Here is a 24,316-nt window from a genome sequence, read left to right as displayed (position 1 = left end):
TCTGTTAAAATACGGTGCGGTGAGGGCAGCACCATTTCACTGATGGTGAATTCATAAATCCAGAAGTTTTGCTCAGGAAACGGAGATGATCGAGAGGAAATCTGTTGAAGCGGGAAAAAAAAACTAGAGCAGCAAAAGTAGAGCCAGTTAGGAAACGAGCTGATAATAGAAGAATGTCGGCGGCGGTTTTCGGCAGTGGACAATCAAAGCATATATGGCGAAGAGGGGCCCCGGGGCAGAGCCGGCGATTTATCATCGCGAATCCTGCCCGAATTTCAACTCACTTTGATACTAAACCACCCACTATCGATTTCGGCTCTTTGAGAAGTTCCAGTGGAAAATGTTAGTGGATTTATGGAAGATTTATGACATCGGCGATTGTTGAAACCTATCTGCTACCTTCTAATAAACGCTAGAGTATACTTTAATTTAAAACATACGGACATTTGCACTTCCTTCCTTGCAATGAAATTTTGAGAATGTTTGAGGTTTTTCAACGAGAACACACAGTGTTCCTGGGCCCTATCCTGGCCATACGTTGCACTCGACGCACATTAATCTACCGTATCGCGCGGCAAATAAGAGTGGGCGTGGCCGAGGCTTATCAAGCCGAAATCTCCCCAGGAGACGTTACTAAGCCTTAGTTGATGCATTGCCACCAACTTCGCTCATGTATTTCCCATCGAGAAAAATAATCTTAATAATCCATTTCCTTCGCTCCCGTAAGCAACCAGCAAAAATGCTGCTCTCAAGTGACAAACGGATTTTTTTCTTTTCTTTTCTTTTCGTGCAGCAATATGAGAAATAAAACAAGCACTGGTGAGAAGATGAAGAAAAAAAAGGTTTGGTTCAAAACACATCAAGAAGAAGACAGTTTTCTTTAATTAGACATATACTGATGATGCGACTACAACGAAAACGACATGGGAGGCAGCAAATCTCAGGGCAATATCAACGGCAAGTGGCCAATCGGGCACCGCATCCGCAGGATTCAATTTCATCGAGCCATGTCGTCTCACAAAGTATCTCATTGCATCGTCATGAGCTAGATATTTATTTGACAGATAAATAGCTTAAGAGCTACAGCTGTTTTTAGTGCTCCTTTATCTACGGAAGAGTTCAATTTTAAGGAATAAAAAACTTTTGGAGCGAGTTTATTGACAAGAACGAGAAGATACAACTTAGCTATGTTCTCCTAGAAGTTCTCGCATGTGTCCTAAAGTTTTGTGCTCTAAGTGAACATTTTTGAAAGATCAAAATTTCTTGTAGATATGTACATAACCTACTAATTCTGTTTCGTTTGACACGGCAAACATCACAAGATTCGCTGAAGGTCCTGAAATTGTAGGATTGATTAGGAGCCGAAACCTGTTCTGCAGGTTAGGATGATGAGGTTCTACTTTACTTTTTCTTCCATCAGACATTGTAGTTTCTTTTTCGAAGAGAAGAAAACTTTACAAAAATTATTTTTTAAACAGTTCTTCTGTCTTTCATCAGCTGGGATATGTAAAACTAGCTGCGAAGACTAAATTGTCACTTGTCGCAAGCGGCACAATAAGTCATTAGATTCATAGCCATCGTATCTTTGTCTTAGTCCAATTTTAAGCTCATAACTAACCCTTCAAGCTCCAACTTTCCACATTGAAAATACTAAATACTTCAAGGTATTTTAAGTCCACCGTCACCTTAGCAGCGACACGCTTGTTTAGCTTATTTCAGCAATTCCAAATAGAAAAAATTCGTTCGTTTCCAAGGTTTTCTGCTTCAGCGCTTCCACATAAAAACATAAAAATTTGCTCGCTCCTGCGGTTGCTGGTGTTCCATGTGCCTAACTAGACTAAAGTGCGAAGAGCTATGGAAAGGTTTCATCAACGGTTGAAAAAGAAAATCTGATTCTAGCCGATTCAGCCTCTATTTATGAAAAACCTCTGTTACTTTCTAGAAGCTAAAATTCATCAAGGTAGAAGAAAATGGCTGCAGAAAATACTTCCAAATGTTTCCATGACAAAACTAGAAGCTGCCCGGGGTTATTTTACACTTTTTAACTGCATGCTCACCAAAACAAATGAGAGATAAATACAAGCAGAAGCATTAACCTACAGATTTCTCGTTGTCTTACGTAAATAGCTGCAAAAAAAGCAAATAATGCAAAAAAAATTCAGTTACGAAACTCGTATAAGCAAAAGTGGTGCAACTGTTCCAACATTTCTTCATTTTCAACGTAGCCATTCAACTAAAGTCGACAGAATCTCATCATTCGTATGAACAGATTTTACAGCGTGAAACTCAATACAATCTGAACATTTGTGCGCGCACGGAAAAAGCAGTGATGTTTCTTAGATTCGTGAGCAGCGCTGCTACATTCGTCTAAAAGAACGTCGTCAAATTTTAGTAGTAAAAATCTAGGCATTCTTAGTTGTAAACATGTTTGCAGAGAAAATCCAACAGAAAGACAGAGAGAGGGGAGGGTGAGCGAGAAAAAAAAAAGAAGAAGGAAAAGAGAAAGCAAAAGCAAGACGAAGAACACATTCGAGAAAATTAAGAGTGTGGGCCGAAAACGACATACATCAAAAGAATTCCCAAGACTAAAAACTTTTTTTTTTCGGGGAAAAATCTGAAACATAGCTTTGTAGAGTTGTTGCGACTTACACCGTAACTCCGCGAGAATTTCCCGGCGCTAGCGAGCTAGTGAGGATAGGGAATGTTTGGAGCTGCTATGCGATCGCGCATGACATTGTCATGACATACGCATGGAACTAGTTGTTCTAGGCATACCGAACCAGAAAATCCTCGAACAGATCCGCCAACAGTTACAGTTTCCTCAAATGGAGCAGAAATAAGCCCCGAACATTATGCAAAATGGCATAACTCTTTTAAAAAAGTAACTAAAGATTTATGTCCATATGCACTAGATTGAAGTATAGAACTGCAACTCTGTTGAGGCATCGCGACGCCGGGGATTGCATTTGATTTATTCGAGTTTTTATGTGCGGGGCGCGCTTGTGCCCCCGGAAGATTATTAATGCCTTGATAAACGACCTAAATGGTCTCTTAAGACCCCTTCACTGCGCCTATCGGCCATTATAGAAGGCGCAGTGATTGGGCCGGACCTCCCTCGTCAGCCAGCCCTCGTCGCTATGACACCATCACAAGTACTTGAGAACGGGGTTCGGATAACAATAACGAAGAAAAAACTTTTCGGAAAAAAGAAAGTTTTTTCCCAGTTTTTTCGATTCGATTTCTGTTTCGTAGCTGGAGTTTCTCAAACTAAACCAGAATGGAAATGGATCAATGAGAGGTTTCATGCCAGTATAGGGTGAGAATTCACGCAGAACCAGGTCAGGAGAGATGCGAAAAATTACAATGAAATTTATATTTAGAAAATTTTGCGAACACAAAAAAACAAGGGTGCTGGGAAAATGGAAAAGATCGGAGCGACTTCAGCAGACGTACCCCCTCTACGCTACACAATCTAGTGCATGAATGTCTTCCGAATTTGCTCGAAGCATAATCTCTGTTTCCTTCACAAAGAAATAGCTCATAGATCAGAAAAGTTTGAAGGCATCCAGAAAAAAAATGAATAAAAAAGAAAAATTTAAAAAAATGCTCTAAGAAGTGGGTCTCCCACAAGCCGCAAAACCCGATAGATTACTCCATGACAAGACACGGCGGGATTTACACCGGACCCAGTTGTCAAAGGAGGAAAAATGAGCTGTTCGACATGATGATGCACTGACAGCACACCGGCGAAGCGCGGCAGCGCTGGTGCTGGTGTCGACGACGCACCGCGACGCTTCTCTCCTGGGAGGACAGGTGTTCGCGTAATCTACGCGACTGTGATGAGCTGAAAGCCTATCACTATCATATATCACTGATTGATTACAGCCGATGAAACGAGCACCGCACTTTTTTCGTCCAAAAGCACATCACAAATGTGAGTTTTTCGAAATCTAACAGCTTCTGTCGGTCGAAGAGCCCTTCGATGAACCGCACAGCGGACTTCGATATCCACTTGAGGGGCTTGGTCAATCTATTTGTGAATTGTCCAGAAAAGGTAAGCCGAAAATGTGAAACTCTGAAGAATACATCCAACCTTTGGCTACATCGCTCTGGTGGATTTACGAGACCTCTGGCAGAGCTCTAACCTGCGACAGAAAAGAACAACTCGACAGGGAATAATAAGTCCAATCTCAACAACAGTAAAATAAAGTGATTAATTAGAAATTAATAATAATAAAAATGAAGTAATTTTTGAATTGTATTGGATTAATGCATAATTTAATAGTGTGGAAGAATAATTGTTTAATCCAAAAAAAATCTTAAATCCTGTATTCAGGAAAAATTACCGAGATAATCAGATGGGTGGTCGTAAATGTAGATCAATAAGAGTAATGTTACAAAAAAATAGTACAAAGATATTCATTATGAATAGAAAAATTCATTCCACTTTTTAGGAAAAGTTCTTCATAATTCCTATTTCTTAGTCTCTAATTTTTCGTGTCATTTAATTTTTCACACACTGCTGTCCATATTTTTGACATGAAGGACGATAAGATTAATTTGTTTTCACGCCTAAAAGTAGCGAAGCAAAGAATTCCTGCGCAGTGTCCAAACTCTCAGTCACTATGAGATTTCTTTAATAATTGCAAACAAAATTAGACAACCCTGAGCTATTTCTATATCTAAAAGAGCAATTCACGGTATTTCGTGACTTCCTCCAATTTTTAAAGGAAATCATGGAGGAGTTATTCATGGATATGATACAAAAATATGAGTCTCCCAAAATCTCAGCAAAAATGTGTCCTTATGATTGCAAAAAAGAGACATTATTGGTAAGCTTTTACCTTTCTAACAAATTATTTTCACCACACGGCAATAAAACAGTAAACAGTAAACATTCGGAACAGCTAATTCGTTTTCGGAGATAACTATCAAGTAGTAGCCAGGAGAGAGCCCTTCTATCAATGTTGGACTTGCTAAAAACTTACAAAATTTCAATGAAAACAGAAAAAAAAAATGAGCAATAATGGTTACAATGCCGAGTTTTTAGGCGCTCACGGTTCCAAGCTCCAAATTACAATGTTCTAAAATTGAAGAACTTACCAACTACAAACCAGAGGAATTCTACATCACGTGCAATTGTATCGATCTTAGGTAAAACACCGTAAAAGAAAACAAATAACGATTAGGAGACGACTGTAGCTGGTTGTCAATTCATTGCATGAACGCGAACGTATTAGATACAGTATTCCACAGTATACCAACTAATTTGGCCGCTGTGCTCCAAAAACCAGAGAGTTATTTATTTGTTATTGATTACACACCATGATCAAAACGAGAACCAATTTGGTGCATCGATAGGTTTTCATTATTGACCGGTATCCTGCTCCTTCGTCCGAAGAATTAGGTTCTTTTCGAGAATAATTTTTCCACATGGGGCCTCCCTCCGGGAATAGAACACCGCAATTCCTAGTAGAATTTTACCAATAATCGTCGCATGTGGCAGCCGCTCCACCAGAACTCGCGTTCCTATGCTCGAAAGATCTAACAATGAAGAGCACTCATGAGCACTGAATATCAACGAACTCCTCGTATTCTTATGCGAACCTCCTGCGATCTCTTAATGCACTCCTAACGTCTTGGTGTAAGATCGTAACGTTGACAATCACAGAGCAGCGCTGAGTGATTGAAGAACGAAGAAAAAACGCGGTGCGCGTGGAATTTATCGCGATGCGATGTCGTCGACGTGCGGATGAGAGCAGAACCGGCGAAACAGTGGACGGACGACGAGACGCGCCACGACATTACGGCCCGTCTTTTAGCAGTTCGGATGACAACCATCAAGTGTCATAATCGATTAGAGTGCTGTGATAAAAAATGATAACTGAACAACTGTCGATTCGCTCTTGATATCGATATCCTAGACGAGCGCAGCGCTACGATGACGAAAGAAATTCCTCGATGGCTTCGAATAATATCGAGAGGTGAAGCGAATGCCAGGGATTTGAGGAATCTCTGCTCAGTCCTCTTCGCTTATTCCGCTCAGAACGCTCTAGGACTTCTATGCAAATTCGGAGCCAATAGCATATGCCCTCCGGTAACTTACTACGTATGCACCGCTTCTCTCGCTGCGGATACGATCCCAGGAATCTCCTCCAGAGGAAAGAAACGGTTACTATTGTACCGTGATCACCCTAGATAATAAGAAATAGACGTAATTTTTCCCAACGGGCTACTCGGATGATCGCTGACCTCAGTTACGGTACATCAAATGTATACGCACATGTCATCGACACCTACACCTACGTTTGCCGGGCCAGACGTTCAAGGGGAAACATAAGTACGGAAAACATATAATCTGCGCATACCATCGGCTTAAGGTACGGTGAGGTAAAAAGGAACTTTGAGTAATTCAGATCCATTAATTTTATAAAAATTACTAACATAATTAACATAAAGAGAGCACAATAACCGATAAAAAGATACGATAGAAGACAAGAGAAATTAATTTGTTTACAAAACTACTTCTATTTCAATCGATCCACACATATACATCCCATATTCTTCCTTTATTTTGTCATTTCAAGTTCATTCATTTCAAATCATAGATGTCTTGCAAAAATATATGTCCTAAGATTTCACCATTGCGCATGTTTTCTAGTTCTGTTTACATTCGTGAGCTTCCATAAGTGGCTCTGATTTCTCAATAAAAGAAACCAGATCCTACGCATATTTCCACAACTTTAACTAGCTGTGTTATTTTACAATGTTTCAGATATTTTTATATTCCATGAATACGAAACAGAGAAGTGGAAAAAAAATTCTCACATATATGCATGGATCTTACCAAAACTATGCAGTAACCAGGCTCTCCTTTGTCTTCATCGCTCGACCCATACAACGCCATCAAGTCCTCTTTTCCACGGTTCCATACTTCGGTGCTGTCCATTCCCAAATTTGTGTACCCGTAAAATTGTTTCGAGATAATTTCCAGTGTAGATAGATTCAACACCTAAAAAACAAACTGCTGAAACATGCGAATCCTCGGCGCCTTTGACAGAAACAACTGACGCAATATCGAGATATGATGAGATTTCATAGCAATAGGTGTGTAGCGAAAACAGAACATTTGACGAGCGCAAGAAAACGTAATGACTATTGACGATAATCGATAGATGGCTGACTACAAGGATCTCATATTAGAAAATCGCTTCAGGGTTATTCATTCGCACAGCTTCGCCAAAATTCTATGGACGTTTCCATCACCAGCACATTCTGAGTAGCGTACACCTACTACGATTGAGGAACAGCTAACTCTCATCAGTACTTATTTCGATTCCTTATTGATAATCACAATCGAGCTTCCAAAAATTACCTGAGGATTTTTCTCGTGTAAGATGTAGCATCTTTCAACCAATATACCCATCCGGCCTTCGTCTTACCGCGAACAGCGAAAAGTGAAGGTTACTCCATTCTGAAATGCAATTACATATCCGTAAATTTCACATTTATTCCTCGTTTATGTATATTTGGATCAAAACGATGGAGCTGCGTAAGCTATTGCGCTCGAAGCGGCACGGTGGAGATAGCGGTTGGAATCGAGGTGGGACCATCGCGAACTGCAGCAATGAACGGCAGTGGAAGGTGTCCTCATTCGACCCTAACCGCTACGCTCCACCGCGCCGCTTCGAGCGCAAACGCTTACGCAACTGCGCGGTGCTTCATGTCGTTTGGACTCTACTGTAACTGAGCACTGACATAATGATTTCTCCCTATGTCGCCCCGTCAATTAAAAATTATCGCTTGATAACACTGCGGTCAACAGTAATACCGAATAATAGTAATACCAAAATTGAGGTTCGTACTAGGAAATCAAACCTAAGAAGTTCTGTATGTAAATTGGAAAATTAAAATTCATAGAATGGGAACTTTTTCACTTCGTAATGTCAGCAAAACTAGCACACAGTATACACACATATGGCTACGTGTACATATGCATCAGCAGCCCCGCTATTCGGTAAAATTGGTCAGTTTTTTGGGTAAAATATGGTGAGGGGGAGAGGGTGAAGGGGGGCACTCTGTGGCACCCTTATTTTTCGAATTAAATAATTAGATCAATCGGGGCCCTAAGGCCTAAGCATTAGTCCTATAGGATCTATGACATGTAAGCCAAAGCTGCTCAGAGGAAAAAGTAAGTCATAGCGCAAGAATTACAGACAGGACCACAAACTCTAACAGAGTTTGTGGTCCTGTCTGTAAGTTAGTAGTTTGTGCTGTACTTACAACGATGTCGAAGCTTGTCAAGCAGAGAGGAGTTTGTGAGATATGCATAGAATCGAAAACGTCGAACCATTTTCAGGTCTTTGATGAAGATGAAGTTATGAAAAGGTCGAGACGTAAAGAAAGTTTCACCAAAACCTCAATGGCAAAACAAGAAAACATAAACCCACAAACACAAACATAAACCCAAATTCACCATGCTGGGGTTTCAAGAAGAAAGGACATGGAGACACCATGAATATGGTAGGGGTCAAAACGCTGCAGTTACGTAAGCGGCTGCACTCGAAGCGGTGTGGTGAAGTGTACCGATTAGGATCGAAGGAAGACTCTTGTTAGCACTATTCTTCGCTGCAGTTTGCTAAGGTCCACCTCGATATCAACCGCTTTCTCTAGAGCCCCGCTTCGAGCGTAGCCGCTGACGCAACTACACCGTGCTCTATGCCGTTTTGACCCTACTATATATTGACGAGATAGGATCGCCTAATTAGGGAATATTTGTATGGTAGGTAGGGCCTGTAACCACTTGAACTTTCTACTATTTTGATCCTAAGTCACAAGCGAATCAGTTATGCTGAGTGTCGTGCTTTTTAATCTCTGTCAAATTCCTCCCTTCAGTCAACCACTGAATGACCTTTCAAAAACCAGCGAGCCCTCATACTATATCCCATGACTTTCCACGCTTCTAACGTTCCATTTTTTCCCAACAGGATCGTCATAGAGTCAAATGACGATGAGTAACCGTTTGAGCGAAGGAGGTGGCTAACGTGCCTTTGACCTAAACCTTAGATGCGATCCTGCCGACTAATTTGTGACATGTGTGCTGTTGCATCATCAATGCTTTTTTGGAGCCGAAGCAGACAAAGAAAAGGAATACTACATCTCATCCTCTTCGCTTCACTGCATAAATATCCCACATTCATTTCTGTACCGGGCGGGTGTGACGCAGTCGGTTAGAGGTTCGCTGCAGCAATACGATCAAGGGTTTCAAGCCTCTCATCCCTCCGGAGTCGACAAATTGGTACCACTTGTCTGGAAGTGACCAGACTTGTCTGGAAGGATAAAAGCACTGACTTAATCATCGGCTGACCCCCGCAAATCATTGTATAAGCCAACACGCGTTTCAAAACCTCAACGATTACGAATACCAGTACAACGCGTTGACGCATCCCAAGTGGATTGATACGCCAGTGACTTTACCTTTTTTTATTTCCGTACTTTTGCCTGAAAGTTATCACAGAAACACAACAACTGAACGACGGGGCCTCGAGCATATATTCACAGTCCCTTCTCAACCCCGTATTCATGGGACAAAATAACTCCATGGAACATGCAGGACAGAAGTGGCAATACTGCTGAAGGCAACCAGAGCATGCCCACTAAAGAGGACTGGCCTTGTTAGTCTCTCGCCATTCTCTGCCCCGTAGTTCTGCTATAAAGGGATAAAGGGTTAAATGTTTGGTGTTAATCATCCGTTTGGGATGCACCACCACGTTCACTCCATTTAAAACCATTTGAGCTTTACAGGCGTGTAACTGACCTACACAAGTGACGTGTGTGGGTTAGCCGGTGTGTTGAGTCAGTCAGCATCAAGTTTTTATCCTCCCAGATGAGTCTGGTACCAATTTATCGATCTCAAGAGCGTAAAAGACTTGGGTGGCACCAGGGAGGATTCGTGCTTCTTACCGTCCGTGCAGACGCAGCGAAACCTCTCACCAATTGCGCTACACCCACCCTCAATGACGATGAGTGCATTCAAGAAATGAGATATTAATGAAGAGTGTTTGTTCCTCGTGGTATTTGGACTTCCGCACAAAGTGTGTTTCGAAAACATTTTATTCCACTAATAGTGCGACTCCACTTGACTTACTTGTCCTAAACGGCGGGCGGATGTCACGGACTAACGCGGCTATTGTCGTCAGCTTGTGCCGTTCTTACACATATCAAAGCCCATCTTGTAGGTAGAGCTCGCGTAGAACCTATCAATCCGTCGCAATTCCATAATCTGCGGGGATCTATGTTTCGACTGAACTCACTGTCAACGCAAAGCGTGCTCAGATCTCCTTTTACCACCCCCGTCCCAAACTTTCTTTTACGTCCAGACTGCCTCTTCTAGCTAAAGGCAGCATACCACGAGGGTACGGGGTGGTACGGATTTCAGGTGGAGTAGGAGGGGTCGTAGATTATGGAGACCGGAGTGGTTCCGCTCAACTCTCCCTAAATCACTGAGCCGGCTCCTGAATGCTGTTTTGTACGACGCCTTCTATACAGCTAATTTCGATGGGAGGTTCACAACTCATAATATACTGCAGCTTCGCACTGCTAGAAGCAGATATTAATACATCATCAACGTGCTTGAGTACGGCCAAGGGACGCGCAGCTGAATCGACATCAACGAGACACTGCTCAACCGCGCTTCGCATGATGCCATCGACGGCAGAGTTGAATAGGAAAGGTCCCAACACAAACTCTGTCGCGCTCCAGTTTCCACTTAAAGTTGTTTTTCTATTCATCTCGTTGGCTAAACATAAGAATTTTATTGGGATTCGATCGGCTCTAGGCGCATTGAGAAGACCTGGACGAGGACAGAACACCTTGCCAATCGTCGATCGGCCAAGACAAAATCAACCTGTTTATCGCAGGTGGTTTTGGCACGATATCTAATACTCGGTGCGGCATGATTCGCTAATTGCATCGTCTCTGCCAAATTTTCCATCCTTCATTTTTTGGATACAGAACAGAGCCTCCAACTCGGTCGGTGTTTTCTCGTTAACTGCATATGTCGGTCTACAAAAGCGCTTGAGATCGGGAGCTGATGGAGTCTGCCGGTTCAGCAAGGCGTTGAAATGTTCCCTCCAGATGGGGAGAGTTACCTTCCTGACAGCGATTCCGTTGGCAGTGTTCAGGACAGGCAAGCACCTCGTCATCTTGCCGCTATATTGCTTTAGTACAGCATAGGCTTGCCTTGAGCTCTTGTCCTCCCACGGGTTTTCAATCTTCCTCGCTCATGGAGTCCAACCGTTTTCGCGACTACGTTTCAGCTTCCACGACGCAACTTCCTTCTCAGATGTTTCTAGTGGCTGAGGTCATTGGCAGTATGAGACGTGGATCTTGCCTCCCTAGATGCAATGTGAATCTCGTCCTTGGTTTTAAAACTTCGAGCTAAGAAAAAAATTAGGAAGATTAGGAGGGTGTTTGGAATCAAATGCAACTCACCGTACAGCTCTAGATTTTCGAATGTCCGAAAAAGGATGTTGCTCATCAGCAGCTAGTCGTAATCAAGCTTAAATTTGAGGTTCGGCATCTTCGCTTGTGCTGGTTTTTTTCTGCGTTAAAGGAGGTTTCCCTTGCCGCGTAAGCTCAATAATTTCACTTAAACTTTGATGCAGTGATGAGGTTCGTCTCTGACAAAGGTGTACACGATTAATTCCGTTATCCGATACTTGTTTCGTGGGATAACACCATTTCACAAGCACGAGCCCCATCTTCCTATTCGTATCAATTCCAACATTTTTCGCTTGCTGGCTTGGTATCTTGAACATCAACATATTGAGTTCATCATTAAAAAAAGTCCTTGTTGTAGTTCTCTGCAATTTCCGCAGCATTTTGAAGCAGAGATTGAGTCCTCTCCAACCCCGTAGTTGTACAAAGGCGCATCTTGACGATGTTGATCTAAAGTCTTCCACCAACCTGTAGTAGTCATTCTTTTGGCGATTGATTCAGCGATTGCGCAGCCTCCTACTTATAAAGAACATAGTCTCTATTTCTGGCTATTCTTTGGTAATTTAACTTATCTCCTATTGTGGTCTACCAGTGTTCTCAATCTATGTCTACAGAAATGCTTCTCTTCCGCTAGAATTCGAATGTTTATGAGAATCTTGGAGTTCTCCAAAACGTTTTCTAAAAACCTTTTTTTGCCTAAAAGAGCACATATAAAAAGAAGCGTGCACATAAGCCGCAGTCTTTCTCTCTATGTGGCATTCCCCCGTTTCACTTGATCTGCTTTGCTGTTGCTGTGTGCTTGTGTTCCTATGGAGACATTTCTCTTGTTCACATTGCCCACTTTGTTTGTGTTTAATGTATTTTTTGATCTATGAAGGAATGTTCAGTTGCGCAAGCTTGAGATAACTCCAATAGAACGAACAAAGTTCCGCGTGACCACTTCGAGGAACGAAAATTGTTCACATGGTACATTGGAAATGTCTGCGATCGAACCTGGGAGAAGAAGAGTGAACAAGGAGGACAACATGGTACTGTCTAACCGCCAAACACTTTTGAAGAAATTTTGCAGTCAACTACCAACAACTCTGTTAGAACCAACAACTCTCCGCTACAGTTCCAGGAGGGAAATAGGAATAAGAAGAAAATCTCGACAACCATCGCCAAAAATCAAAAGGGCACTATTCATTATTGAGACCGAAATAAATTCTGAGGGAAAGGGAAAACAAGAAAAGAACATACTGGCCGCAAACAGTTTGAATCCGGATTTGCCCTCTTTATCGGATATACTTGAAAAGTTGCAAACGATTTACAACCAGCGCAATACCTCATTCACGACGCTACGCTTGATAATTAGATCATTGAGACTTACGCAACTGCTGGGAAAGAAGAGCTGGAAAACGGAAAAAATGGCCCACATAACTTACCCGTGAACGAAACTTTCCGTGACAGTCCTACGACAACTGAAATTCAACCTGATATCCTACTAGGATATGAGGATCTCTTCACTTTACTGAAGGAAGACGTCGGACAACAGCGAACGCTGCTGCTGCTCTGAAGATTCTTCCATCCAAGTTAAAAAAAAATTTCGTTATTAAAAGAATTTAAACCGTATCATGCGGAAAAAGGCTGTATTCATTGACATAATAAGGACGGAAACTAATGAATCCAGGGCTGAATCCACTAACCTTCTCTTTTCGTCAAACAAGCCGTAAACAGTGAACGGTAATGAAACTAGGACGGTACTCGACCAAATACCAATGGGATTCGTTTGACAAGAAGATCACGCGAAAATCTATGTAGACAACGACAACAGCGTTAGAATGCTAACACATCAATAATGCGGTACGGGAATTGTTTGAACAAAATAAGGAAGACTGTTATAATTTGAACAAAATAAGGAAGACTGTTATAATCTTTACTTTCCATGGAAAAGCGGCAATGTTAGCCTACCAAGCAATGGCTTTCTAGAGGGTGGAGACAATACTCGCAAAGCTGCAGAAAGATCCCACCTTAATACAACAGCACCAGGAGCTGCAGTTGAAGCAGCTGCTGGTAGCATTGAAGATGTGAAGAATTCCAGACGACGAAACGCACTACCTTGCCTATCAAGCAGTGTTTACACCACGTAAAGATGCAACATAGCTTCGTTTGATGTTCGACGCATCCACACTCAGCGAGGACTCTCCATCACTCAGTGATGTCCTGCGTCAAGGTCTTGTTCTGCTCCCAATGATATTCAATACGCTCTTGCGTTTCCGAATTCAGAGCATTGCGTGGTCAGCAACATCGAGGAGAGCCTTCCAGCAGATTCGATTTGACCATCATGAACAAGTTTCGACTCGATCTTTAGTGCTTGAGATGGATTTTTACGGTACTCTCGAAATCAATAGAGAGAACCTTGTCATTTACAGATTCTCATACGTACTACCTTCGGCTTGAATAGGCCACCATTCCTACTGGACGGAACAATTTGTCATCACGTCACCACCTACGAGGATCACCACTTACAAGGATCGCCGAAAAATGTTGATTGAAAACACTTACGTTTCGAATGTAATTCTTACGACAGAATCCATCGAGGGTGCGTTTATATAGACGAAAGCGAAGAGCCTGACCACACAGCTATTGCTGAACCTAGGAGAATCACACTCCAACAATGTCGACTTTAATAGCCGTGTACCTGAAAACGATGTTAGCAAGAAATCAGTGTGATCAGCGATTTCCTGGAATATGGAAAACGACGAACTGATTTTAGTCTGTACTTATCCTGAGAAGACAAAATGCACAAAACGTTCAGTCTCACAACCCTCATGGATGGCTTTCACACTGCACACGAAGCTCTTCCTTCAAAACCTCTGGGAACAAAAATGAGAGTGGCACATGCTTCTTCCCTTAGGAAAACATCAAGCTCGTTTGCAGGAAATTCAAGGCGACACAAGTGGCTTCCAGTCATGATTACCACGAAAAGCCGAAAAGCATGATGAACCAAAAACACTGGTGATATTTCGGATTCCAGCTCTCAAGTAGAAGCCCGTGCCAATTTGGCACAAAAGGGTTTGGTACGTCCAAACTACTGATTGAAAAAAGCAAGCTGCCATGTGTGAAGTTTGTCATGTGCCATGAAGGACAAACTTACGACACCAAAAAAGGAACTCCACGATGTCAAGGACGTGACCACACCACCATCTAGCTAGGAGAGCAGAATTCCATCAGAAGCATTCTAGCAGTGATTGTTAGTTCAGATAGAGGACAATTCGAATAATATAAAAAATAAAAGAATATAAGCCGTTCACGAGAGCATTTTCTCTCAGATCTCGGAGAGTTTTCTCAGTTCACCATTTATCTACGTATTATAGTTGTATTATAATTTTACTTTCGCTTTAAAATAACTCTAGAATAGTACTTTGGCATTCATCATCTAGTTGTATTATATTGGTAGATTGATAGTCTTTATTAATCACAGTTTATTAATATACTATGGTATACCACTTTATTTACTAATTTCTCGCTCATATTCCATTGTCTTACATCTAGTGCTGTTTTACTTTGATGTTTATTCACATGCATATGTCGCATGCTTCTATTCGTTTACAGATTTAATTTATTACCCAAGTTCTGAGTTTTCTTTGTGGCAAAATCCACCAAACCCACCGTAAAAACACAGGCTTTCACAATGGTCAGCAGTCTAGTACATTTAGTCATGGATAAAAAATAATAAAGTAACTCGCGTATCAATCCACTTAGGATGCGCCAATGCATTTTACTGCGATTCGTAATCGTTGAGGGTTTGGAACGCATGTTGGCCTATGCAATGACCTGCGGAAGCCAGCCGTTGATCAAGTCAGTCTCTTCATCCTCCGAGACAAGTCTGGTACCAATTTCTCGACTCCAGAGGGATGAAAGGCTTGGATGGCACTAAGGTGGCCTCCCTTTCGAACCATCGACCGCGTTAGCTACAACGGTCCTCTAACGGACTGCGCCACACACGCCCACTATCATAAAAAAAATTGCAAAAAAACTGTCATCTCAATTTTCCTAACAAATTCGGAAATTGTGTTTAGTTTGGTCAAAAACGTGGGCAAGGAAAAGTCGGCCTTAGTTTACGGGAACAACTGAGGTATGAAAATTCTTCAAATCATCAAGAATTTTCCCATCAAGACAAAACTTGGCTATATTAAAATCGAGACTAGAGACACACTCCGCAGACTACTGAAGACTCGAGGACTGCAAAAAGAACGTATGTGTGCCAATCACGTATGCGCAGTGCGCCCCGCCAGCCTTGTGCACACGCCGCATCTTCCGGGCCGTTTTTTGCGGCAATTAGGAAGAAATGGACAAAATCACCCCTCTCTTCATTACCTACTATCCCGTATAAAAATACTCCACCTGAAATCCGTACCACCTCAGATTCGTGAGGTGATGCCTTTAATCTTGAATGCTCACCTCAGGCAATAATTGCTGCATCAATAATGCTTCTGTACTTCCTAGCAGCCTTCGTCTATGCACTTTGTTACGTACCACCCACAGCAGAGAAGCCATGTTAACTGTTGTTCATCGGATTGAGGACCGCTACGCCCACAATCCACCGGTTGCTAAGGGAACTGGACCATTACTACACAAGAACAACTATCCGACGGAGACAGGTATCGAAGTAGCGTCATGACGAAGAAAAGTTCCCATAAAAATCTATGATTGCCGCCATGATCGTGACAATGACAGCAGTAGTTCTATTTATTTATTTATTTATTGAAAACACCTGCAGGTGTGCCATAAAACAAAAAAAAAACAAGATGGAACAGAGCTCACTAGAATTTTGCCTGAATTTTACACAACAAGACTGGCCCTTCAAAGCATAAGGAGTGGTGGGTTAGCAGGTCATTCTCCTGCTACAGAAGGTGAGAAATCCTCACGCGAGATCCTTTTCCCAGACCCAGAACGCTACGGTAGATAAACGGACACCAGGGTTTGGGTGACCAACTTAACCTCGAACGGAGGAATCCGTCAGGGACCCTGGACGAACGGGTGGGGAATTTCAAGCGCAAGGGCTCACCAACTTTGCCACCCTTGGACGGCTTTCCACCACCAGGAGAGAATAAAATGCTGTTAAAATGTCAACATCTTACATAACCGACAACATATAGCATTTTTTTACCTAAAGCAAAAAAAAAGTGTGTTTCAGAAACAACAAAAATCTTGAAAAACAATACTTACCACCACGAAGTATGCATTCGTCAACTCAACAGTGAACTCTTTGTGAGGGAGCTCCGGATCACTTGGGATGGCCTGCATTTCACCTGCGAGCGGCCATCATTACTCTTCATGAGAGATTCTGATTATTGAGTCATAGATCCAAAGAGGTCTTCCCATTCCGGCTCCTGCGTTGGTAAAAAATGCTGAGAAATCGATTTGTCGCCACTGCTCCCAGAACACGAGGAAGATGAGTAATAAGAAATCAACGAATAAAGTGTTGTGTCGAGAGCAGTGGAGGATCCGGTTGCTTATGTTTTTATCTGTTTTTTCTACAGAATCTACAGTGAGTTCAGGAACGATAAGGTATCTGAAATCTTAAAATGCGCTCAGTGTTGTGAAAAAGTCAAAGCGAGGATTTAGTCCATCGAAGAACACAGGAAGAAGCAGTATTAACGAACAGTTGTGTTGCCCTCGATAATTCCTACGCGAGTAGGCAAAATGAGGATCACATTAAGCTCCACCACGATCCCTACGACTCTTAGCTTGTCCTCCAAATTCATCTTCGATGACAACGATATTACGCTGTGGAACAAAGAAGCAAAGCCTATTTCGCTGTGCCTTACAAGTGAAGGCACACCTTAAAGGCATCACCCCACGAATCTGAGGTGCAGATTTCAATTGGAGTATTCGTATACGGGATGGAAGACTATGGAGAGGGGGTGATTCCGTCCATTTCTTCCTAATTGCCGTAAAAAACGACCCGGAAGATACTGCTTCAGTCGTTCTGGCGCACTATTTTCTACAAGGAATTCGACTGGAGCGCGCCATCCTTGCGCGGCACCTCATCTTCCGGGCCGTTTTTTAAGGCAATTAGGAAGAAATGGACGGAATCACCCCCCTCTCCATAGTCTCCCATCCCGTATACGAATACTCCACCTGAGATCCGTACCACCTCAGATGATAGATTCGTGGAGTGATGCCTTTAACTGCTCAGTGATGCCCAGCTGTAGTTGCCAACCTGCTGAAAACATCGCCAAATGCCGCTGTATAGACGTCATTAACACAGAAGAAGAGTCGAGGTCGAGGTACAATTCTGTCTACAGCGGCAGAAATTCTATCTCATCTCCAAGAAAAATTCGAAAATCGCTCGCTGGTATCCGAATCCATCTGCAAAGAGGAAAAATTGATCACAAGAAAATATTACTACTGTACACAAGGTTGAAACTAATATTTTCTGCACAATAACTGTACTAACAACAATGGCTACGATTCAGTGCGGAGAACTATACTTTACTGTACCTTGTATAGCAGAAGAACACCAGCCAACACTTCGATTGAGCCATACGCTGGGACTGCACGAGTTTATAGAAGATGCGAAGTCTTATGCAGTTCCTAAATTCTTGTGGTTCCTCAACTCGAGACCCGACGTAGTAAAGAGGGCCATCATAATTCACATCAACGATGTAGAAAAAGGGATGCGGAATCTCCGAGAAGAACTCAAGGAACTCATCTTCTCACAATTGGTTGGTGGCATCAAAGCTTTTTGCAGAGATGATTGCCTGTGATATAAAACGGACATTCGAAGAGATCAGCATGAATCAACTACTGGCCGGACCGGAAGCTGGACCACATCAAGGATCGATTTTGTGAGTGCTGGGAGCGACAGCAGCACCAACGTCGATCCCGGGAGCAGGTCCCGTCTCAATGCTGAAGCGGATGCGTATAGAGATCGTAGTCTCCATATTTGGCTGCAGTTTAATAGTTTAACTCAGCCTCCAAAGAGGACGATCAGTGTTTATATCTTAAGAAATGCCTTTCATGCTTTGGAATCGAAATGTCTATGAGAATCTCGGTGTTCTGTAAAATATTTTGTGAAATTCTTCTCTTTGCAGATAGGAGCGCAGATAAAACGTCCATAGGCCGTCCTGTTTCTATGGATGAGGATTTCTCTGTTGCACTCAATCCACATTGCCTGTGTCCCGATGGGAACATTTATCTTGTTCATGTAATGTTTATGTTCTACGCATTTTTATGATCTAAGAACGAATGTTTAATTACCCAAGCTTGAGATCAAGGCGATCTAAGTTCCACGGGGCTACTTTGAGGAACACAAATACTAATACTATTTTGCTTTCATCAGCACTCCCACAAATGGTGTAACCGTAGATGTCAATGATGCGACGATCCCTAATGCGTGTTTCCTGCAATCTAGCAAACGATGAATGCAGACCTGAACAGAGCGGCTTGTTGGAGTTCACTCGATAGTGTTCAGCAGCTCAGCGCGACGAAATGGATGGTTGTTGCCAAAGATTCCATGCTCCCTTCAAGGAGCTCACCTTTGAGGTTATGGGCTTCGGCGATGTGCTGGACCTTTTTGCAATTCATGAGAAAGTTTTGCATGCAGGGGTGCGGATTATATAGCTCGTACGATCCCAAGGCATCTTCTCAGATGCATGATTGCATTTACTTCAAGCAGAGTCAATACGCACAGGTAACAATCGGACTTGTACATGCGGCCCAACTCCACTAAAAACCTCAAAAAACGCTTGCCTCGTATAAATTCTGCAATCACATCCTCCTTCGCGAAGTTAACGAAGCAAAGTCACAAGACGATCATCAACCAGCTGTCTACTATAGTGTCTCCCCAAAAGCAAGCTAATGAAACGAAACGCTCCCAGTTGATGAACACTTTGTAACCTCGCTTTCTGAACTTCGCGACTTTCTCTCCTTTTCGAAGAAAATCGTTCTCGAAGGAGCTGATGCTCCGACACGACAATCATCAAGCACAACTTTCTCTTGATGACGAAATGACGCAGTCATCAAGAGAAAGTTGTGCTTGATGATTGCATGTTTCGGAAAAACATTTCCTCACTTGTTTCATGGACAGTGTTAGGTGAGCAATGTCGCACCAGCTCGGTCAGCTCTATGGCGTCATACTTGGATCATTAAGCTTTCAATGCCCACTTCTGATACAAGTTTAAATAGCCGCATCCTGGCATTTCTCCATTTCCGACAACCTCGCTGGCTCCCGCAACCCCCGTCCTTCTTGTCAATGTGCTCCTACAGAGTGATGAATCTCTTTCTTACTATTATATTACTAAAATTCCTAAGATCAAAATTATTGCTGGAATGTATAACTTTTAAGCCCCAATCCGAGGAGCGAGGTGAACGTTCACGTGGTTCACATCAACCCACAAGTGAACTCACATCTTCTGATTAGCTAGCTAATAGCAAAGAGGTAAAATGTAGCTTACCTTCATGGAAGCACTCCATGCAACCCCTTTAGCACCTTCTACTTACTTCATTCCAGGCTTTTGGATAGCCTGATCTGCAAGTGCTGATCAATACACACGTAAACAAATCCACACTCCCATTAAAGAGCCTGTCTGAACCCGCAAGAGAATTACGAGGCAAACCTAGCACAATAGAACGAGGGAGTTCGACCTCTGAACCGACCCTATCCATAGCCTTCATCTCAGCAGCTGTGCGAAGACGTACTCGATCCGCTTGCAGCCTTCTCTCCGTCGCCTGAACGAGCCACCTAACTACGCGACTAACCGATTAGAATCTCTCTAATTAGCGAGATAAATGAGCATTTCACTGTTTTAATCAGTATTCTGACAACATCATCAATCCAACAACCATCGCAAGCTAGACGGCCAAAATGCTCCAATTCAGGATTAGTTTTTTTTTCACCCATGGAGACAGTTCACCTACACATTTCACTTTATCTTACTCCACTTCCTGAAGAAGGCAATTGCAGCAGCTGTTTCCTTTCCCCCTGAACCTCAGTGTACAAAATCCCCCTAGAGAAGTAAACTAAATGTAGACACCAGCAGTTTTCTGTTCCTACCTCTATTCGGAGTTCGTCAGAAAAAACAAGTATGCGCAGTTGGCAAATTTGAGCTAAACAGTCGCAGTCATACTGTACTCCATCCCCATTTCTAACCAGGAACGAAGAAGGGTATAAATTAGGTCAAGGAACAGCCCACCTATTGCAACACCAGTTTGCAATCCTATTTGGTTGTTATCACCAGATAGTCTTGACGATTGATGTGTAGACATTTGCTAGACGATTTTTCATTCGTCATGATAACACATCCATTTATGCAGTAAAACATCAAATATCAATAGAATATCAAATATATACAACAAGTCTCATTGAATGGTCTATACAGACTCTCATCTTACAGTAATGGATTGCAAACATAGCAAAACCCGTATGAAGAAAGGAATCAAAGTTTTTCTAGTCATAAAAATCTAAAGAAACACTATTCACTGCATATAGTTCATCTTTCAGTACAGCACCGAAACAATAGGTAGAAACGTTACGAAGCAAAATCGACTACCTCTAGGAGCAACAATGATTTTAATAAGTAATCAGTCACAAAAATGGTCCTACCATTGGTGCTTGCTCCAATGGTGGGTAGTGACTATGAGAAGAGGACGAGTTCTCGCGCACAGCCCGTCTAACTAATACGACCTGCATTGCGAGGATCAGTTTCTTTGGCCTGAAATAATAATGCATGCTTAAAAAAAAAGTGACGAATACTATCCAATTACTGCCGCGTTCAATAAATAAATAAATAAGTATATATCCCTATTTGAAGTTCCGTTAAAATCTATCTTAGTCTCATTGCATAAATTCACTTCGCTATGCGAGAGAAATTTTTGTCAACGTACTTATCAGAAATTACCCTTGTCAAGGCCGGATTTTTTTAGCCACTCCAGTTCGTGAGATTTTGAAAGAATAAACCAATCTGCATTACTAATTTCACCCGAGGCAAATTCGGTGGCAAAAATCAATGACAATTATTTATTCGAATTATTTGTAAAGGTCCTAGCGCAGTTCTAGGAAACTATTATCATTAAAATAAAGGATAAAGGATAAAGTGTCCGGCGTTAATCAATCCGCTTGGGACACGCCACAACGCTCACTTCAACTCAGAATCGTTTGAGAACTGGCCTATACAATGAATTGCGGGAGCTACCCGATGTGTCAAGCCCAGACAAGTGTGGTATCGACCACAGAGAGATGAATGCCAGGTGGGCGCTGAAGCGGATTCGAACCTCCGATCGATTGTGCAGAAAGCGGAACCTCTTACCGACTGCACTACACCCATCCCATCATTAAGAGAAAAAATCATTAAAATAACTACTACCAATGACCTGCTACCAGATGGGTGAGTTTCAATCTACATCCACAGAATGAAGGCGGCTTTTGTTCCAAAAAAAATTAAAACTGACTTGCGAAAAAAAAACACCACTTTCGGTACCCCAAAAACAAAGCTTTTTTTTCGGGACATTTTTTTCTACTCTGGAGAGACAACTCGAAGAGGTTTGCAAAAAAGAAAGCCAGTGAACGAAATCTAGCAGTAGGATCCATTTTCCAAATGATGACCATTAATTTTCAGTGCGCCTAACTTCTACTGGTTAATAGTGGAAAAATTTGTGTATGGGAGTATTACAGGTCTTCTTTCAAGAAACATCTGAGCATCCAGGTTTTTTTTCGTGATCTACTTTTTCTGGATATCTTCTGTCTCTTCTGTGATATTCTATTCAGTAAACAGAAAAACAGAACAGAACAAAATGGTAGTGTAACCTCATGGAAATACGCATTCGTTGTGAATTGTTTCCTCGATCTTTTTGAGCTAATTTCAAGAAAAACTTATCCAGGACTCACATTTCAGCATCGCTAATTCTTACATGGATAGTATTCGCACCATTAACAGGTGTAATGAAAAACATCATATGGTCTCCGCGTTCCGTGAAACTGGTAGGTTCCAGCGGTCGATTATTGTGCTGAGGAGCCTGAGCCAGACGTAGTCCACCCCAGCATCGAGCTTGCAGCTATAATTCCGCAAATCTACAATCTGTCGGAAGAAAGGGTAAGAAACACAGGAAAAACATACAGCTCCTCCTTCAGGCTTCACGCTACAAACATGTAGAAAAAGTATGTGACCGCATTGACCGACATCAGCTTGTGGTAAAGGGTAATGGTAATACTGAAAAACCCTCAATTAGCGCGCCTGTAGCCAGTTGGTTTAGCTAAAAAAGAGGTCCGAGAAGGAAAGATTTAATCATAAGTGAGACAGGTCCAAAGTTTGAGAATAGACTATTCAAACACTTACAAAGGATAAAGTTTAAAGGATAAAGTTCCTGGCGTTAATCAATCCGCTTGGGATGCGCCTCCACGTTCACTTCAATTCAGAATCGTTTGAGGTTTACGAACGTGTATCTGGCCTATACAATGACTTGCGGTGGCTAGCCGATGTGTCAAGTCAGTGTTTTTATCCTCCCAGACAAGTCCGGTAGCAATTTATCGACCCCGGAGGGATGAAAGGCTTGGTGAGCACTAGGGCGGATTCGAACCTCCGATCGGTCGTGCAGGAAGCGGAACCTCTAACCGCTACACCACACCCGCCCTCCAAGCCTTTCATCAATCCGGGGTCGATAAATTGGTACCGGACTTGTCTGGGAGGATAAAAACACTGACTTGACACATCGGCTAGCCACCGCAAGTCATTGTATAGGCCAGATACACGTTCGTAGACCTCAAACGATTCTGAATTGAAGTGAACGTGGGGGCGCATCCCAAGCGGATTGATCAACACCAAACACTTACAATGAAAGAAAATTCTGGACCATCCGCAAATGGAGCAGTGAAACATGGTGATGTTGTTCGCACTTCAGTGAGTAACCTAAAAAAAAACGTCACACTCACTCATAACCTTGATCATGTTTATTTTCCATTGGGAATCTCATCACTGTAACTGTAACACTGTACCGGGTCGATATGTACCACCATATCGTAAATACAATGAACAGGAGAACAACAAACTAGGTAAAAACAGTTCTTTCATATTTTGTTGCACAAACCGATCAATAATGTGAAATTAAAGATGTTGCTCAATCACAGAATATCTCAAACTGCAAAACGATGGAATAACGTCCGGCGCCAATATCAATACGCGTGCATCATCAAAACAAAATAAAATTGGTTTTCGTCTCACCTATATACCTTCCTCCTGGCTCGCACCAATTGGGCAGACATTATCCTTGAGTGCTTCGACAAGACATCAAACGCTCTCCGTTTTCTCAGATTTTCTGGCTTCCTTAACACAATTCAGATGAGACAGTGTTTATTATATTCAAGCAACAGCCTTTGATAAAATTTGTGAGTAAACATCATACCTCCTTTCAGAGCTTTCCAAAGTCCAAAAGTTTGCACCTCCTTGTAGCAAGATACGCATCATCTTCGCATGATTCTTAGCGTACGCCAAGGACAAAGGTGTATTGCCGTTACGGTCGATTACATTGACAGGTGAGTGAAATGTTAGTAGTCGGAAGACTCGGCACACCTAAAGGAGCTTCATAACGCTCGTTGAAGTACTTTTCGTGGTGGCGATAAGACGAGAACAAAACATAAAACTGACTTAAAACGGCAATGAGTTTATCTGTTAAAGTTTGTTACCTGCCCCTTGTCAACCGCATCATGAATAGGCAATCTGTTATGGTTGTCACGCCCAGCGAGTAATGTAGGTGCGATGTTGCAGAGTACTGTCGCTATGTCATCACCAGCATGGCGTTCGTCACACTTCAAAGTGCGGCACAACTGGAAGAAAGA

The 24,316-nt window shown here is 42.3% G+C and overlaps 2 protein-coding genes across 6 annotated transcripts in view; both read right to left on the bottom strand.

Moving 5' to 3' along the window:
- Positions 1-884: 884 nt before the first annotated feature.
- Positions 885-24,316, bottom strand: part of RB195_005013 (uncharacterized protein) — a gene marked incomplete at both ends in the record, with an annotated part of 29,436 nt that continues 6,004 nt past the window's right edge. Inside the window, 10 exons of one of the 5 annotated variants that reach the window (XM_064177282.1) lie at positions 18,321-18,396; positions 18,748-18,890; positions 20,146-20,217; positions 21,092-21,200; positions 22,373-22,539; positions 22,602-22,694; positions 23,315-23,390; positions 23,703-23,804; positions 23,884-24,050; positions 24,164-24,304. In XM_064177282.1, the coding sequence (XP_064034406.1) occupies positions 18,321-18,396; positions 18,748-18,890; positions 20,146-20,217; positions 21,092-21,200; positions 22,373-22,539; positions 22,602-22,694; positions 23,315-23,390; positions 23,703-23,804; positions 23,884-24,050; positions 24,164-24,304 (1,146 nt within the window). Of the gene's footprint in view, positions 1,046-2,685; positions 2,821-6,828; positions 7,013-7,375; positions 7,427-16,710; positions 16,794-17,803; positions 17,857-18,320; positions 18,397-18,747; positions 18,891-20,105; positions 20,218-20,723; positions 20,811-21,073; positions 21,201-22,372; positions 22,540-22,601; positions 22,695-23,314; positions 23,391-23,702; positions 23,805-23,883; positions 24,051-24,163; positions 24,305-24,316 lie in introns of those variants that run through there. The other 4 variants (XM_064177281.1, XM_013453307.2, XM_064177280.1 and 1 more) reach the window with 4 other exon arrangements.
- On the bottom strand, positions 10,938-11,204 carry RB195_005014 (uncharacterized protein; the record flags this gene model as incomplete). Its single annotated transcript, XM_064177284.1, has 1 exon — positions 10,938-11,204. The coding sequence occupies one exon, from the start codon at positions 11,202-11,204 to the stop codon at positions 10,938-10,940; it is 267 nt and encodes an 88-aa protein (XP_064034408.1).

The sequence above is a fragment of the Necator americanus genome, chromosome I (assembly GCF_031761385.1).
Source record: "Necator americanus strain Aroian chromosome I, whole genome shotgun sequence".
Taxonomy (NCBI): Eukaryota; Metazoa; Nematoda; class Chromadorea; order Rhabditida; family Ancylostomatidae; genus Necator; species Necator americanus.
The sequence above is the reverse complement of the archived record's forward strand: the minus strand, read 5'-3'. Positions and strand labels throughout refer to the sequence as shown.